This window comes from Ptychodera flava (genome assembly GCF_041260155.1).
Source record: "Ptychodera flava strain L36383 chromosome 23 unlocalized genomic scaffold, AS_Pfla_20210202 Scaffold_23__1_contigs__length_28996876_pilon, whole genome shotgun sequence".
In the NCBI taxonomy this organism is placed as follows: domain Eukaryota; kingdom Metazoa; phylum Hemichordata; class Enteropneusta; family Ptychoderidae; genus Ptychodera; species Ptychodera flava.
Window position 1 is genome coordinate 1259635 of NW_027248277.1, and position 19364 is coordinate 1278998.

Sequence of the window (19364 nt, forward strand, 5' to 3'; positions counted from 1 at the left end):
GCCCGATTGTCCACTGCTGCACAGACAGGATGGGCAGCAGTGCACAACCGGCCCAAGCCGGGTCCAAGCCCCGCAGAGCTCTACAGCCGCTCGGTTAAGCTAGCCGACATGTACAGTAATATCACGTACCGTTATTCTTTATTAAATAATTAAGTCATGTAGACATTCTACACATTGATGATTATGCAGTGCGTTCGCCGGGCCCGATCCAGGCAGCCATAGCCATTCGCCAGTAACATGTAGGCCTATAGGCCTACACTAATATCACGTACGGTGATTCTTTTATTGATAATCAAGTCGTATATAGACATTCTACATATTAAATACGATTATTATCCCAGCAATGTGCCAAGCGCCTGTGCGAACGCATATGTCTGAGAAAAACATTTGACTGCGACGCAGACTTTGAACGCGGACACATGTGAGAGAGAAACAACTGAATGCGACGCAGACTTTGAATGCGGAGACATATGTGAGAGAAAAACAATTGAATGCGACGCAGACTTCGAATGCGGAGACATAAGCTTATGTGAGAGAAAAAAAATTGAATGCGACGCAGACTTTGAATGCAGAGACATATGTGAGAGAAAAACAATTGAATGCGACGCAGACTTTGAATGCGGAGACATATGTGAGAGAAAAACAATTGCATGCGACGCAGACTTTGAATGCGGAGAACAGGTAGTTTTGGGCCACCGTACTCATAACCCAAAACTGTAATTTTTGTAAATTGAAATGCAGGGAAAGAAACTTTTTCGTATGTGAAGAGTTTGAAAAGCTTAAACTTTCCGTTTGTCGGATTTATCTGGTGTAAAAATGTAAAGGCCTTTACAATTACAGATCAGATAGCTTCTGCATAAAATTAGGCCTACATAAATACTGCATTTAAATGCAGTCTGTTCGATGCACTGTTCGATGCCAGATAGCTAGATAGCTAGATGCCAGATAGCTAGATAGCTAGATGTCAGATACCTAGATAGCTGGATGCCAGATTGCTAGGTCGTTTCCGGGAGCGTTATACAGTTTAGCGGATAATCTATAGATTGTTATGTCCAGGGCCAGGGAGACTTGTTTTCAGGGAGAAAGTTGCCAAGATTTCTTGACGACAGTTTTCTGATGTAATCTTTGCAAAAAACAAAAACTTCCTTTCTCCTACATTGAATTCACCCAAAATGTCACTGATGTAAACCTTGCATAGATAATTACATACAATCCCATAAATCTTTTCCGTTGGTTCAATGAATCAGCAGACGATATAGATATGTCGATCAATTCAACCTTTCCTTTATGATGACTAAATTACACAAATTGACAGCAAATTATAAAACATGCGCCAACCACGCTGCAAAATTTACAGCACTGTACTATTAAATTCCGACTTTTTTATGAAAGGACCATCGCAACAAAGAAAAGTGGACGGACGTGCCAAATTCTAGTCGAATTTCATTCATAAATCACATCAACTTGAGTCTTCATTACACTGTAAGTCATAGCTACCAATCAGAAAATATAGTACACAGTAAGTTTGAATCTGTCAATCATTGCTGATAATGCAACAGAATGGAAGAGACTACGATATGAGGCAGGCCGGACGGTTATGCAATAATGTCGTTCTGTTTTGACTTCAGTTTTTTTTAGTTTCGTTTTTAAATAAGTTCAGGAGTGTAACAGGGATTTGTTAGTAGAACATTTAGTGGCTTGTAGACCGAGTGTACAGGATTGTAGAGTAGACACTCGTCACACTCCACTCCTACAGCCGTCAACACACAGTGTTCAATGGGTAACTAACTAACAAATCTAATCTAATCAGCATCCCGGAACGTAACCATATACATTCTCGCTTCTACTCTCCATAATATACAATGTGCCGATGGCCAAAAATACAAGAAAGCCCTGTTCTAATTTTAAACAGATCCATAAGTGTGACACCAATCCGTGTCGTTGATTCAACTTGTAATACAAAACCACTTGCAGAGAATTCGGTGAATTAAATTACCTGTCCCCTGTATATCAACAACACATCATCCGCAGTGTTTAATCAACTTGATGCCAATGATAAACTTGTTTCTGCAAGTGTACGGCAGATGATTTCAAGTGTGCGCAGTGAGTGGAAAACAGACGTGACCAGAGATGACCCCTGTTCAAACACTGATCGCACCATCACCGCGCACGCACCACGATAGCTGTGGAAACGCGGCTATCTGTGGCGGGGTACAGGTGGGTCTATACGGGTCATTAAAAGGTAAATCTGCCAGGGTGGGAGTGACCTTTTAATGACTCCCATAGACGCATCTGTACCCCGCCACAGATAGCTGCGTTTCCACAGCTAGCACAACCAGGAACCGCGTGTGTTCATCATGACAAACGTAGCAATATTGGGCGATTTTTTTTTCAGAAAAAATAAAATAGCTCAATAAAACATGTCGATACTCGAAAGTTAACGACGAAATAAAAGTATTTTATTTCTATTTCAGATTAACATCTAAAATTGACATACGAACATAATGTGTAAAAAATTAAAATCTGAACATACTCAAAATAAATCACTGTTTGTTTACATCCATTATTTTGTAAGATTATTAAACACTTCCCATCAGACAAAAATATTGCCACTACTACACTGTGGTACTAGTTCATTGTATTCAAACTAAACTGCAAAATTTATATAATACATTACAATGTCTAGTGTTCAAAATACATTTCAAATTGTACTGACTGACAAATAATTCTACTGAACAGTAAGTCTATGCAATAATTTTCAAACAACTTGTGTCTTTATTGTTGATACCTTGATTACCATCAATAATGCATTGAAAATAAACTTGCGACGTTTTTGTAACTTACCAGCAAAATGTCTATCTTTGCGAACAACATCTTTATGAAGGAGAGAACAAAGTATTTGATTTTCGGATCAAAACTTGATACTGATTCTACGCTAGATAAAAGTACAATATCATCACATAGCTGTTGTAGATGTCAAAATCACGAGGTGACGCTCACCTATTCCTGTACATGTTGGTAAAAGTTGGATTGAAATCTAAAACATAAAGATTTGGTATCATGAACTTCACAAGAAATAAACGACAACGTTATAAATCGTGATCTACGCTGGTGTCACATTTCATGTTTGTTTACATCTTACACACGTCTGGGATGTAAGCGTCCTTAGTTACTGCTCTAACTTTGATACAATGTTTCTCGATACTATTGTAATTTTTACGGCAGCAACCACTTTTCTCAAGAAGGAAATACCGATTATTCTCTCTCAAAATATCATGATTAAACTGTCTCGAAACTATTTAAACTACCAGTTCAAACAAGACACTGGTACACGAAGAAAGCAATGTGAGTTTTTTCAAAACTACCCTATAAAAGTCTGAACAAAGAAATCCGAGTCAACCCCTATCTCTCGCTCGTGAGATCGACCTGGATACAACGCCCTCAACGTAATTCTTGAACTTAGAATGGCGGTGATCGCTAAGGTTGAAGTCGTTGTTTATAAACCATAAATCGGAGTAATCTTCCTCCATCGGATGGAAATATCGACAGATTTCAACAAAATTAACATCATCAGATATGCAGGTATTTTATCTCATCTTATTTTGCACACACAATTGATATTCCGCCCGATATTTATGGCGATGTGGTGGAAGGTATCTGTACCATTGACTGTGGACAACCCCTTGTCAAAATTTCACCAAATTTTCGACGAAAATTTCACAAAATTTGCAAGATTGTTCCATCGGCACACAAAAGTAGTGAGCGACTACATCTTTAAGATTGTCCGATCTAAAATTTCAATTTCAAAATGAAAAATAACGCCAAAATTTAAATATCAACAAACATTTTGACCAATGTTGCAAAATTCTTGATGATAAATCCACAAAACATCTCCGTTTTGGATTTCTAACATCGAAAACGGATTTCTAACATCGCTGAGATGAATCGACTGACAAAAATCACAATTTTTGTCAACAACCAAATTTCTAAATTTGTAAAAATAACGTTGCAATCAACTTGTTGCCATGACATCCTTGTCAACAATGCAGTCAATTCAATGCAATGCGTTCAAACTTCAACGCTCACAAAATTATTCCTTTCAAAAAATTCATCCAAATTCTGACATTTTGATGTCATGGAGACATACACTTCATGTTGGTGTATTTTATCTACTTGGAAAATACTTTGATTTGGTCAATGCAGACTCTACAACACCAATTTTATCACCTGTGACTGCAATGTACCATGGTCTACTCACATCTTCTTTGAATAGAGCCCAGATCCACTTTTGATCATATCGATATTTTATGATCCTATCAATGTAGTGACAAACATAAACATTATCATCTTCATCCACAGCAATGTGTCCAGTGTATCCCATGATCCACCCTGATAGCTGACTTTGTCCGAATTGATGTAAAAAATTCAGGTCGCTGTCAAAACACTTGATGCATCGATTGCCACTGTCATAAACCATGATGACATTGTTGCTGTTTACAACCACAGACACCGGCCAGTTGAATTGTCCTTGGCCTCTAATTTGACCATTGACTTCTGCTAGATATTCTCCACTTTGAGTGTACTTGACCAGTCTATCATCTCTGTCCTCAGGTCTAAAGATGTCCGAAGAGGTCAAACTCAAAGTGACCAAAACAAAGTCATCCATCAGAGCTATGTCCCAGACTACTTCATGTTTTCAGGTAGAGTAATTATTTGGATAATTTTACCATTTTCATCACAAACAACAATTTGTTTATTTTCATCATCAAGTATGAAATAGTGGTTGAAACGTGAGATGGCTACACTCAGTGGCCGGAATGGCTTTGCAAACTGACCATCAAAGCTTCCTATGACTTTGTCACAGGTATAATCTTTGTTCAATATCTGTACAATATTGTTACCACTGTCACACACCACAAGTTTATCACGGTGGAAGGCTAAACCTCTTGGATCCTTGAACTTTTGTCCTTTGTCTTTATGTTGACCATTGAACAATGTCATTGACCCGTCACCTGAAAGGTCAAAGGTCAAATTTGTGGAAATTAGTGTGTACACTTACACAGTTTACTTTTTATTCTGCTGTAAAAAGAAACATAATTAGTTCTTATAAAGTTTTCACTGCCCCAGAATATTTTGAAAACTCACATAATTCCTTTAAGTATAATTTATATTATTTTTTGCAAATTCTCTCAATTATTGGTCATTTTGCAAATTAACCATAGCAACATTTTCAGCAGAAATAGGCAAGATAAGTACATTGTGTATTTTGTAAAAGTGTTTTTGTCATAAATTTTAGTAAATTAAAAAATTCTTTGCACTGAGTACATTTCATTATTATACATCTACCATCGAGAACAATAGATTTAGCGTGCGCTAAAAAAGCCGTACGGAACGCGCGCCCGTTCCGTAACACGTACGGTTTCAAGGCGCCCCATTCCCTGCGGCTGTATCTGCGCGTTCACTGTAGAACGGTTTCAAGGGACCCATTGGACGAGTGCCAGAACAAGTCTCGCGCGCGCTCTGTACATACGTATGTGTGTAGTGCACACACTCAAAAACTTGCAGAAGCGCGTCAGAGGTAGCGTCCACACTGGCGCGATAAAATCGGAAGAAAAATTGTTGACATTGCACGAAAACGATCACTACTCCGACATTTTGATGCCCCGATCAGGAATGTGAGATGTATAATAATAAGGTTATTACGAAAATACCGCAAAGGATGCACTCGGACATTGGCGCCGCGCATCGCCCTCCGCTTTGCGTCGGGCGATACGCTGCGCCAATGTCCTCGTGCATCCTTTGCGGTATTTTCGTAATAACCTCATATTATTTTCAAAGATGTAACTATCGTGAACCAAAAAATTAATTCATTCACTAATTACTGTAACCATAGCAACATTTTTTATGACAATGGCTAAAAATATTTATTTTTCTGTAACTTTTGTATTTCATGAAGTAGATTGAAAATCGTTTCGCAAAAGTTTACAGACTTACATAAGCTTGTTTATTATATATCAATGCATTAGTACAGTTAAGCATAACAAGTAACCATGGCAACATAAATGTTAATAATTTGCTTTTCTTCATAATTATCTGTTGTTGTTGAATTACACTTCACAAAAAATGAAGGACTAAAACACAGTTGCTTATTTTCTATTGCTGCATTACTATGCTTGAGAATTATTAGTCACCATGGCAACAAATTTTATTCCATTTGCCCCAAATTGTCTTTTTCTGATAATATTTTGTGCAATTGAATAATAAATTCTCCAGGAAATATTTACACACTGTAATTCACTTTTTCAATGATTCTCAATAAATGGAAAGACTCATAGAATGTATGGCTGGTATCCATGGCAATGTTTTATTGCTATTGTTTAAAAATTCTTATTTTGTCGACCATGTCTGAATTTATCTAGACAAACAGTGGAAATTCTGTAGTGTTTTACTGGAGGTTTCTAGTGTGAATGAATATAGATGTTACTAAATTTGAGTGAATTTGTTCAGTGAAAATTGTCTAGTCATTTTGACCAAGATTTTGTTCTATAGAAATATTGGTACAATGATGCCAACAAGTAACCATGGCAACATACCGTAAATATTCAAAATTTGCTTTTCTTCATTACTTTTTCAGAGGTCATAATATCATAAAAATTCTTTTACAAAACTTAAATGACTGAAGTAAACTTTGTAATCATATGCCAATACATTAAGACACTTGTGTGCTTCTGGTAACCATAGCAACAGCACTTATTCTATTTGTTTAAAATTTCTCATTTCCTTATTTTCTTGTAACCTTTCTCCAGTTCAAAATAAATGAAATTTTTTTTGTTAAAACATGTACTCTTGTAAAATTCAAAATGATAACTCAATGAATTATTAATACAATCATTGAATGTCTGATTGTATCCATAGCAACAGTTTGATGATTGTAACCAAAAAATTATAATTTTCTTTTCATAACTTTTGATGTTCCACAAGACATTGTGAGTTTTTAGTCAATTTTCTTGGAATTTTCTGGTCATTTTCACCAGAACCGAACATTAATAGTTTTACTATTAGATAGTAGTAATGTTATCAAAGTTCCTAGATCATTTACATATTCCTATAATCTCAGCAAAAACACACACAAATCATTGCATTGAGTCTATTCCATATATGTGATTTCCTTCATTTTAGTCATACAGATTCAGCAGATATCTGTCTGGCATGGCATCACAGATTTAGAGATCATTTAGATATTTTGTGAAGACAGCCTCTTGGTAAGTAACTGTTTCTTCCGGAAGTCTATTTGTGAGTTTATTGTGAGAATATTAGAATTAGATGTGAACCAGTTTCCAACACTATTATAATACACCCATGCCAATATCTCTCCATCCTGGTAAAATTTACTGTAAAATATCAGCCATATTTTATGACAAAAATTGTGATATGCATAATAAATGTCATCAGTTTTGGAGTGTTGCTGAGCTACATTTTCATAACAAAATAAAATGGTTGCCACTCTGCCTACATGTATTAATCTACTGAGTAAAAACATTAGCAACCATGTATTTTTTTTTTGCTATTTAAGTATTTTACAGATTAATTTAGATTCACATGATATCGAAATGTTAAACTATTCCTAGTTTTGACAGTATAGATTCCTTAATGTTAACATGTTGTTTTCTTTTATTGTACCAGCGATAATTGGATGAAATGGTGAAAGTTTACAAGATGTCAAAGAGTGATCACTGCAGTACATGCAATGAGGTCAAAGTTCAGAGGTGAGAGTTTGACAAACACTTTCCTAGTTTGGTCACTTGTCCTAGTAATAAGTGTTTATATTCAACACAGATTCCAACGGGAAGATGGACAGTCATTGAGTGTTGATATATGCTTCAACACAGGGTTTATAGCAGAGTAAATTGTACCGGTAGCAGCTTTTGTTTGGAAGTGTAACACAACACATGATGCAAACATGACAATTCCCTCACATTCAACTCTGGACCTGTCTCTGTTAAATTCACAGACCCTCATCATCAATTTGTTTTTTTTATCATGGTGGTAAATGCTCCATAATTCCAGCATTCCTATCGTTAACTTTAAAATTGCTGTGAAGTCACCTCACAGTAAAATGTCTCCCTCTCTCAAGAAAGCTACTCTGTTTTTTTTCAAACCTGTACTGAAAGGGAAATCGAATCACATACTATTGCTGAAAATTATGTGATGTGTCATGAAATTTTGATAATCCATAAAACAGTCCATTTATTTTATGAAATGTGCACTCTGACCTCAGGTCTGTCCCAGAATGCATCAATTCTGATAAAATCGGTTTGTACAAAATTCTGCCTACACCTGATTACTGTTCATAACAGAGACAGGATACTTGATCATCAAGGCAAATATTTATGAAATTCAAAGCATGGTAGTCAGTGTGCCCTCTAACAAAAGAGATTTCAGGAAACTTGTGAGTCACTTGAAAAATTTGTGAAATTTTCTGGAGTCACAAAGTGTAATTTCCTATTCAATTTTCTTGCGTCACAGAGAATATTCATGAGTCATGGCATGCCAAATAGGCTTAGAGGGCACACTGCTCTACCATTTCAATTAGACTGTGTTTTCATGTGATCAGAATTGATACATGTAATGATTACTTTCCTGCAGTCAGTGTGTTCATTACAGCTGTAGTGGCTGATATATCAAAGTGACTTGTAGGTCTTACACCTTGACAAAACCTTCAATGAAAGCGCAATGTGCACTCTGATCACAGGTTTATCCATAAGTGCATCAAGGCTTATAAAAAACAAGGTGTCAGGTACTATGACACTAAATATTTCTTTACGTTTTTCCTCTCAGACAATGTTGATACAGAATGCCACAGTGAACGTACGTAGTCTGCATGCCTTCAAATGACAATATCCCGTCTTGGTCTGTGATGTTAAAAGTCTAGAGGTGAGTACATCAAAATTACAGTGTATTGTTCCTGTCACGAATAGTCATAGTTACTTTTGTGAGACATTGTACGAGGAGTTTGACTACAGTTTAATAATCAGTCTGGATCATTTCCAAAATTGTGACGCTATACCATGCTTTCTTATATCAAGCTTTCTTGTAGGCTGCAAAATCCAAAACTTCACACTTCTTTCATGGGTGAACATGGTCCTCTTTTCCCCAGGGACACTTTTTCAAACAATAAGGGAGCCGTCATTATTTACGGCCTGGGGGGGTCGGAGGAATTGCTTTCGAAACTCCAAAACCAACCATGACGTGTTTGAGTAACCCCTCTCTGCTACAGAAAATTTGAGTCCCCCCCCCCCCCCCCCGCAAAAAAAATTGGGAAAGTTAAATATCTATACAGTAAAATGGATTGCTGCTGCGACAGGCCCTGTAAAGACCCTGATTAAACCCTGTGGTATAGGTCTTTGTCGGAAGGAGGTTCCAATTGCTGTGGCAGGGGCTGATGTACAGGTCTGTATCCAGTGCTCTGGTGACATGCAGTTATTCTGTAGGATTTTTTTTCAAGAGGGGGAAGATTTGGTGCGAAAGCACCACAAGAGTCCACATAAGCGGTGGCAGGGGGGGGGGGAGGTCAGGAGGGGGATGTCCCCCTCCTGCCATTGGAGCTTTTGAAAAATAGAGATTAAATGGTGTTATTTGGTGGCACTTGGGGAGTATTTTTTTCGTATAAAAAACTCAAAGGAAAATAAATCTGAGACAGTATTCCAAAACTTATATTTCAGTTCACTGATTTCAACTATATTTTTTGAAACGAAAAAATAGCGACAGACATATATTTATTCACATTTATTATTTATTATTATTTTCCTGAATAAAAGATGGGTTTGTTGTCAAGGCATTCAACTGGTTTTAAATTTTATAGCATCAGAATAAGCTTGCTTTACACATTTTCCCCTATCAGTAACCTATACAATGTAGAATATAGAAAGCAGATGTTTCTCATTAATGATCAGGCAGTATATCAATCTTTAATCAGGAAATACTGAAAAATGTACTCAGTACTAGCCTCTAACATAAGGCTTGCCATGTCGAATAGCTGATCATTCTCGTCTGAAGATCACAATAACGTGAAACACATAGTGTAATGAGATTTTAGTTTCTACTTGAAACCACCTGTATTATGATTTATATATATATATATATATATATAATATATATATATAATATATAATATATGTGTGTGTGTGTGTGTGTGTGTGTGTGTGTGTGTACACAAATACCAGTATGAATATACATATCTTTACTATTATTGTTGTATTAATTCGTAACTCCACTAAATGCTTCAATACATGTCAACAAAATTGAGTAGCCCCCCCTTTCTTGTTCTCCACTTTGAGCAACCCCCCCTTGTAGCTTTCGATTTTTTGAGTGACCCCCCCCCTCAGATTCCTCTGACCCCCCAGGCCATAAATAATGACGGCTCCCTAAGACCATCAAGCAAAGCAGCAATCAAGATATTTACAATTCATTTCAGTTACCCCTTTCCTTATTTCCTTCATCTCTCTCATGTAGAATTTTTATTAGCTGCCATCTCCGATGCAAGTGGGGTTTTCTGAACAATCTGTGTAGGTACATCATTACAGTATATATTGCAGGCAGGACTTCAAGCGAGAGTCCAGGCATCAAAGAAATGTATGAGATATACGTGTACAGGCTATAGAGATAAACCCTGGCCTATCCACAATACACGTAAATGCACACAGTAACGGATGATGACTGTCAGGCCTATCTAGAATACTACATGTATACATTATGGAAGATAACCCAGGCCAATACAAATAGTCTGTACCTGTATTCTGGATAGGCCAGGGTCATCATCCATATAGTGTTTACATGTATTTGTATTGAGAATAGGCCCCGTTCATCTTCATAGTGCGTAGATGTATTTGTGGATAGGCCGGGTTCACCTTCTGCCATGATGTGTGAATGTACGGAGTATTGTATTGTGGATAGGCCTGGGTCATCTTACTTGCATAGGTCATAACATTTGCATGAAGAGAGGCCCGGGACATCATCCAGTTGGAGGTTTACCGCAGTACTACATCTAAGGGAGTGATTTGTATGTCTTGGAAGAAGATAATATATTAAGTTTATTCCCACAATACCAGGATTTATGTCCAAGTATATCGTGCAGCGGAGGTATTGTCCGAGATGCTTAGTGTCGATGACAATACTGAAGCGTACGATGTATATATCATGAGGACATAAATCCCGGTATTTTGGGAATAACTTTATTATTGTACACCTTTTTAGTCCAACTTTACAAGAAAAAAGTAGAAATTAAAGCATCTTTTGGATGCTCGTCACACGCTGTACTGAGCAATTGCGAGCAGACTGGGAACGCGTTGAGTGCGTCCGCTAAGCGCACAGAACGAAATTTCAACCCACGTTGCCCAGTGCACATGGTAAGAAATTGTACGTAAGCAGCATAATTTCACTCGAATTTCACAGGTTGAGGATTGACCATGATTTAATTTGTGAAGTACTCAATGCTAAGAAGTATATATTTTTGTGAAAAATGTACAATTTTCTCTTCTTTTTCCCTGTGTTAATGCGAAGGTGTTTTGAGGTCAAAGATCAAATGGCGTCCAATAACACCCAAAGCTAATTGTACTCCGCGTCAAAGTTACTGGACTCTGCGTCTCTGATACCGAAACTAACTGTACGACAAAACTCCATAGGTTATAGAGTCTGACACAGGTGTATAATAATGTGGTACAACATGAAAAGCAATCTACGACAGCAAACTGGGAGTCCATTATCTGGGACAAATCTCTAACTCTGCCTGCTATTTAAAATGTGTCTTGAAGTCATGGTTGTAGGATGCAATTTAAAATATCTTGAAATAGTTGTTGGCGGCATTTCCAGACATCTGGAACTGGTTGTAGGATTTTAAGTTTATTAGCATTCTGCAACCAAGATTCATTTATGTGTGGGTCTCTGCCAACAACTTCAAACCAAAACAACAACTGAATTAAGGTGCAGTGTAGGTTACTGCAGTGTAATAGCCAGAACTAGAGTTCAATTTGAGCAAAGTGGACCTAGTCCGTGCTGAGATGCAAATCTAGGAGCTTTTAATGGTCCCAGCATGGACTTTTAATATATTTGAAATGCAATCAGTAATGAAGTGACACAGCCCTAAACTGAACTGTCAGTTTTCTACATTACTGATCTGTTTACTTGATTAAACTTCAAAAATAACTAATTAACTGCTTTATTTAAAGTTGATAAACAATGTCCTTTTCTAATGCGACAAATCTATTAATTTTGCATTAACAGACGGCACCACAAGAAATGACCCAAATTGATTGGCATGTATGGCAAAGTGGTATACAAACAGTCAAAATGAATAGACACAAACTGGTGTCATTGTAAACTGTCAATTGGGTATGGGGATTATCAGGCAGTGTTCTGGCTGATGTGACCCTGGGATGACCTGCTAACCTCAAGTAATATGTACCCTGGTACATAAGAGAATTTCTGTAATTATGCAAACTTACTATGACTAATCTATGTATGTCATGTAAAAATAAGCAACACAAATTTGCTGACACGTTTTTAATCAAATCTCTGCCAATCACCACAATATTGGTAAACTTTATGTGGCATGTCTGCCATAGGGATTTGTAATGCCAGCATATAGGTTTCAGTGCTTTCAATGCCAACTCCAGTTTATACAATTGTCACCCTTATTAGATGATAATTTGTGGCAGGAAAAAGAAATGCTTTAAAGAATTCTGTTTGTCACTGAAGTCTGTGAAGTGTACAAAACTCTACGGTACAAGGGAAATCATTGTTGGGCTTGGTAAATTTACAAACTGTAAATTTATAATATGCATCAGTGAATATCTATAAAGAATCACTAAGCAAGGTTTTTCAATTTGAACTCTACTTTTGAAGGTTTTGGTAGCATTTGAAAGGTGTTATTCCAGTAAGGTACCCCTTGACAGTTGACTGTAAACATAAAGTTGTGTAAAAATGACATCAAGACAGAGACTCCTTTTGATTGTATAATGAAATTTAGGATCTGAGGATTCTTACAAAGTGCAAGATGTTTATCTGCTGCCATCCTACTAGCGATTATCAGATCTGGAAAATTTCATCAAGTTTCAAGGAGCATCTATGCACCTCATTTTATACACTCACTTGATTTTACAAGTGATGCAGAAGTTTTCATGAAATCAAATCACAACTGTCTCTGACGATGTTCAACTGCTGGTGACCATTGATGTCTCACAAATATAAACAACTGATAAATGAAATCAGCTCTCTGAATGATTTAACATAGTACCCCGGTACGTACAACAAATGATAGATACCTTTCACTAAAGCTGCAATGTGCACTCTGATCTCAGGTCTGTCCAAGAATGCATCAATTTCATAGGTCAAATCAGTAACTACCACCTGACTTTTACATTTTCTCCCTGTCAGAATTTTCCTCCTACCATATGCTTTATCAAAAACAAAAAGTACTTTCTTCATAATTTGCTGTTCCTATCATGAATACAGGCATGGCATGACATCAATGACTTAATGTGAACTCAGTCAACAATCTGAGTCAAGTCATGCCTATGCTATAGTGTATGTCTTTGCCTTTGTGGAATCTGTAAGTATTTTGTGGCTTTGATTGTGTCATAGATTGTGATGGACTGCAATTCTTTTAAGTTTTAATTCTTTGCAATACTTTGCGTTTATGGTAAGTACCGGTAGATTTTCCCATAATGCAACAGCTGTGGTATTAGAGAGTGCCTTGTAGGTCTTATAAGAAGATAATGTAAGGTACAACCTCAAAAGCAATATGTGTCAGCAAACTGAATGTCCATTATCTGGGATGGGTCAAAGATTGCATTTTGAAAAGTGATCAACAAGCTCAGGTTGCAATTTAGAATCTGAAACAGGTTGCTTGGTGCAATTGTAGATATCTGGAACTGCCTTCATGGTGCAATTCTAGATATCTAGAACTGGTCGCAGGGTGCAATTCTAGATATCTGGAACTGGTTACAGGGTGCAATTCTAGAAAAATTGGTTGCAGGGTGCAATTCTAGATATCTAGAACTGGTTGCAGGGTGCAATTCTAGATATCTAGAACTGGTTGCAGGGTGCAATTCTAGATATCTGGAACTGGTTGCAGGGTGCAATTCTAGATATCTGAACTGGTTGCAGGGTGCAATTCTAGATATCTGGAATGGTTGCAGGGTGCAATTCTAGATATCTAGAACTGCATGGTTGCAGGGTGCAATTCTAGATATCTAGAACTGGTTGCAGGGTGCAATTCTAGATATCTAGAACTGGTTGCAGGGTGCAATTCTAAATATCTAGAACTGGTTGCAGGGTGTTATTACTCCGATATACAAGAAAGGTGATAGAAATTGTGCAAATAACTACAGAGGAATAACACTGTTGCCCATAATGGGTAAAATGTTTTGTGGTACTGTTGAAAATAGACTCCAGAAGTGGTTAAAAGATAACTATCCAATCGTTGATGAGCAGGCCAGTTTCCGCAAATCATTCTCTACAGCTAATAATAATATTTTTATTTTACATACCATTGTATCCAACTATTTAGCTCACAGAAAAGGCAGACTTTATGTAGCATTTATCGATTTTGAAAAGGCGTTCGATCACATTGACCATTATTGTATGTTTTACAAACTTTTAAAATGTGGTTTGAAATCTAAAATTTATGATGTACTTGCTTCAATGTATAAAAGGTCAAATCATGTGTTAGGACAACGAAGGGTATAACTGACATGTTTGAGTGTCACTAAGTTTTGGCGTCCAACAAGGCTCTGTTCTCTCTCCTCTTTTGTTTTCTATTTTCATTAATGACATTGGTCTTACTCTGGCCACTACTCACCAGTTTTCTGGTGTCAAAATAGTTATTCTAAAAATTATTTATTTGTTGTTTCGCCGATGACTTAACTCTTGTCAGTTTCTCAAGAATTGGATTACAACGTCTTCTCAATCAGCTGTATGAGTATTGTTGTAAGTGGAAGCTTTCAGTGAATATTGATAAAACTAAAATTATTGTCTTTAGAAGGGGAGGGTCTTTGAGAAACTACGAAAAATGGTTTTATAATGGGCACAGGATATCAGTTACTTCTTTTTACAGTTATTTAGGTGTAGTTTTTTCGTGGACAGGTCTCAATGGTTCCAAGCCCAAAAAGCGCTTAGTGAGCAAGCTAGTAGAGCGCTTTTTTGTCTATCAAGTTCTTTGTGTAAATTTGGTACTCTTCCAGTAAATATTGCTCTTAAGCTTTTTGATGCCAAAATACTTCCCATTTTACACTATTGTTCGGAAATCTGGGGTTTTCATCCAGCCCCAGATATTGAAAAAGTCCACAACAAAGTGTTGCGTTCGGTTTTGAAATACAAAACCCCACGTTTTAGACAGAACATGTGATTTGTGTTCCATGAACCAAGTGGAAGATGAATTCCATTTTTACTTGTATGTCCCAAGTATCAAGATCTGAGGACAAAGTTTATATCACGCTATTATTACAACCCTCCTGTTTATATAAGTTTAGTTTGTTGATGTCAGCAGATAATTTAAAACACTACGGCCAGAGGCGCCCCATTTTGTACGGTATTAGCGTCCCGATTTTCGCCACACATACATGGAGTGCGCGTTCACAGAGTAAATTTCACCTCCCGCGTCATGTTGAAAATTTCGCCGTATTTCCTTGCTGCACAGCTAAATATTAACGAAAGAGTAACAGATCCTATTTCCCGTATATGCTGCCCTTACAATTATAATATTTTGGGAAGAATTTCACATGGGAATTCCAAAAATACGTAAGCGATAACAGCCATATGCAAAATTACGTAAAAACACAGTCAACAGCAAAACGATCTTCAACTCGTCATTTCATAAAAATTAGAGGGAAACTCAAAAAAATAAAACCATAGAGTTTTAGTTACCCTTCATGATATCTGTCATACCAAATATTATAAAAAATAACAGCGAAATGAAAAAGTTAAACCAACGGTTTTTTTCAGATGTATTTTTCATTTTACGATGTGTCTAATCAGCTCGATTTCCCATAGAAAACAATGGCGTTTAATGTACTGAACAGACCGTACAACTCTCGCTCGTTCAAATTTCTCAATTCTGAACCAATGATAGTGAAAAATGCACAGTGTTTCTTTGATTTATATACAAAATTCCTGTCGTTTTAGTTTTTTGAATTTCTCGACGAAACATGTTTTAGATGCATTTTATTTTTTCGATAAAATCAATAAAATGGCAATCTTACGGCGTTTGCATATGGAGAATCAGGGTCTTATATTGACGCATTTTAATCGGTTAGCGTCTCTTAAATTGTACAGACCAAATACCTGTCAGGTTGTTGTAATTTACACCAAATTTTGGCGAATATCAACGATGAAAATTCCAGTAAACTGCAAAAATAACACAGAACAGAGGCGAACTGGCACAGAGTCTCCACTGTAATCGTGCAGTGAACGTTATCGATCGATATTGTTTTGTCCGAAATTGTTACATTGTTGTCTCACTCACTCGCGTGTAGTTCCCCGTTCACAATGGCGCCAAACTACGCCGAAGTGCGCCAAAATGTGCTGAAACGTCCGAAAACTATCACCAAAACTGAAAAAAGTGTCGTCGATATACTTTCAGTACAGGAAACCAACGGATACCTTGATGTTAAAGTGTATAAGTCAATATACGGGTAATTGTGGAAATGTTTATGACGTGACCTCAACACACGAGCGCCCGGCACGAGCGGCACCCAAACAGATTTTCGATCGATAATCTATTGAAAATAAATTGATACAATGTTCGCCGTTGTCAATAGCGACCGGCTGAAAGCGCTGTTCCATAGAAATAATGCTTCGCGGAATACCGTACACTGAGGCATACTTTTGGGCCGTAGTGACAACTCTAAGACAACTCAGTAGATATATATTTTTTGCAATGAAGCATAGAGACGATTATATGAGTAATGAAAATTTCACTTATCTTGTTGTCTGTTTTGAAACTAGTTTCCATGATCTGGTGTTATTGGAAGTTATTTTTTCCCAGTGACCCATGTACTATATTACTTAACATTTTGGCCGGTGGCCATAAGTACTGAAATAAACTTGACTCACAGACATATATGCACGAGCGATAGCGAGTGCATATATGAAGTGAAATTGTCAAAATCGAATTCTAGCAAAATTGGTAGCAGGGTGCGATTCTAGATATCTGGAACTGGTTGTATGGTGCAATTCTAGATATCTGGAACTGGTTGCAGGGTGCAATTCTAGATATCTTGAACTGGTTGCAGGGTGCAATTCTAGATATCTAGAACTAGTTGAAGGGTGCAATTCTAGATATCTGGAACTGGTTGCAGGGTGCAATTCTAGATATCTAGAACTGGTTGCAGGGTGCAATTCTAGATATCTGGAACTGGTTGCAGGTGCAATTCTAGATATCTAGAACTGGTTGCAGGATGCAATTCTAGATATCTGGAACTGGTTGCAGGGTGCAATTCTAGATATCTGGAACTGGTTGCAGGGTGCAATTCTAGATATCTGGAACTGGTTGCAGGGTGCAATTCTAGATATCTGGAACTGGTTGCAGGGTGCAATTCTAGATATCTGGAACTGGTTGCAGGGTGCAATTCTAGATATCTAGAACTGGTTGCAGGGTGCAATTTTAGATATCTGGAACTGGTTACAGGGTGCAATTCTAGATATCTTGAACTGGTTGCAGGGTGCAATTAATATTCTAGATTTCTGGAACTGGTTGCAGGGTGGTTTCATGGTTTCATGGTTTCCTTTGCATATTAAAGACTTACAGAACCATACGATTCCAAAAGACGCAGGTTTGTCTCACTATTGGTCAGTGACGTCACTTCACACATATCCACATTTTCACAGCTCTACTTTAAAACGTTTCAGCTTCTACAAATTTGCACCAAAGTTTCAAAATTTCAGAATGTAGCACATGAGATACCTATTTAGAGCCCTCAAGCATGGATTAGATTATCTGTTCAAGTACAAACAATTTTTGAACAGGAAAATATCTACTTTGTCATTTTGTGGATTTTGAAGGGTTTTACCACGATATCTCATAAACGGTCCTGAATGTTTAGAAATGCATACTTATCTATATTCTCATATGTGACTTCAATAATCCTACCAAAAGTCAGGTAAATTGGTTTACAATTGAGAGAGTTGAAAGATTTTGAGCATTTTCAAAATACCAGGATCCAAAATCCATAGAAAACAACGCTACGTACGGTAAGATTTTGCACGTGCAAACGTGGGCGTTTGGAATGTTGCGGCGATAGCAATCAATGGGCTCTTTGAATATTCAGTAACACGCCCTAATGTCCCCATTTTGATGTTGGAGACATTTCCACTGGGATTTAGATTCATGCGCTGTCAGTAAAACAATAGAATCTATTGCCATAGTGAAAGTGGCAAAATTAAACTGACATATCAGTGAACAATTTTGGTGTTCCCAATGAGTAGATGTTTGGTGTTAGCAGAAAACACTTATCATTCAAGTACCGGTATACACCATTGAAAATTATCAACCTGTACGGGTTCAAATGACATTCAACAATACTGGAATTTTCAGATTTCAAAAATTACTCAGGATGTTGTTTGATTGATTGATGCAAAATTAAAGTCAAATTATCGGAAACTTGCAGTTATTTACTTCAACAACGACAGGTGACTGATTGTCATTTCAAAGGTTTTACCATGCCAAATTTCAACAAGTGTTGATTTAAGCCATTGACCATCACAAGATGCTGATGGACTCTCAGAGAATCAACCAGTTACTTCAGCAAATGTTGAATTATATGTATTATCGTAATTAATCAAAAAACACTAAGTCAAAGAGACTTTACCTCTCTCTGTTTGTTTTCTTTAGTTCAGATTGTTCCAATTTATGTTCCAATTCTCCAACTCTATCCTGAAGTTCGTTGATCAGTTTCTTCTTCTCTTCAAGTTCAGACTGTAGTGTCTTCTGCTTTACACTGGTGTCCATCCGTTGACTGACCAATGACTGCTCAGTACTCTCTAACTTCTGTGTCAGTTCCTTACATCTCTCTTCCAAAGTAGCCTTCTCTTCCTTTGCCTCCTTCAGTTGAGATTCTAGAGTTGTCCTTGGCATCTCCAATTTAGATTGGATGTCTTCCAGGGCTGATAGCAACAAAAAATGTACCAACTAATCACAATCATATTCCATAATCCAACAACAATAAGTCAAAATTCGTTAGTACATGGTTAATTGCTACAAAGACAGCCACAAAACAGCACAGAATAGACAGCAAAGTACCAGAACTCACAACAAAGTCACATCCGTGAAAGAATGATAGAGGGATGTCTGGTAAAAGCCAAGAAGTGAT

General features: G+C 37.1%; 1 protein-coding gene and 1 long non-coding RNA gene across 2 annotated transcripts; one reads left to right on the forward strand and one right to left on the reverse strand.

Annotated features, from left to right (window-relative positions):
• Positions 1 to 2437: 2437 nt before the first annotated feature.
• LOC139123435 (cortexillin-1-like) lies at positions 2438 to 19152 on the reverse strand. Its single transcript, XM_070689571.1, has 2 exons — positions 18864 to 19152; positions 2438 to 5012 (listed from the first exon to the last, which is right to left on the reverse strand). Exons 1-2 carry the CDS (start codon positions 19127 to 19129, stop codon positions 5009 to 5011), a joined length of 270 nt encoding a protein of 89 aa, XP_070545672.1. The 5' UTR covers positions 19130 to 19152; the 3' UTR covers positions 2438 to 5008.
• LOC139123440 (uncharacterized) lies at positions 3467 to 8934 on the forward strand. The gene is made up of 3 exons (XR_011549668.1): positions 3467 to 3582; positions 7684 to 7766; positions 8839 to 8934. It is a non-coding gene; the product is annotated as an uncharacterized lncRNA (long non-coding RNA).
• Positions 19153 to 19364: the final 212 nt, after the last annotated feature.

Bases quoted from the DNA above. Each gene is read 5' to 3' on its own strand.
- LOC139123435 (XM_070689571.1), bottom strand. From the start codon at position 19,129: ATGCCAAGGACAACTCTAGAATCTCAACTGAAGGAGGCAAAGGAAGAG.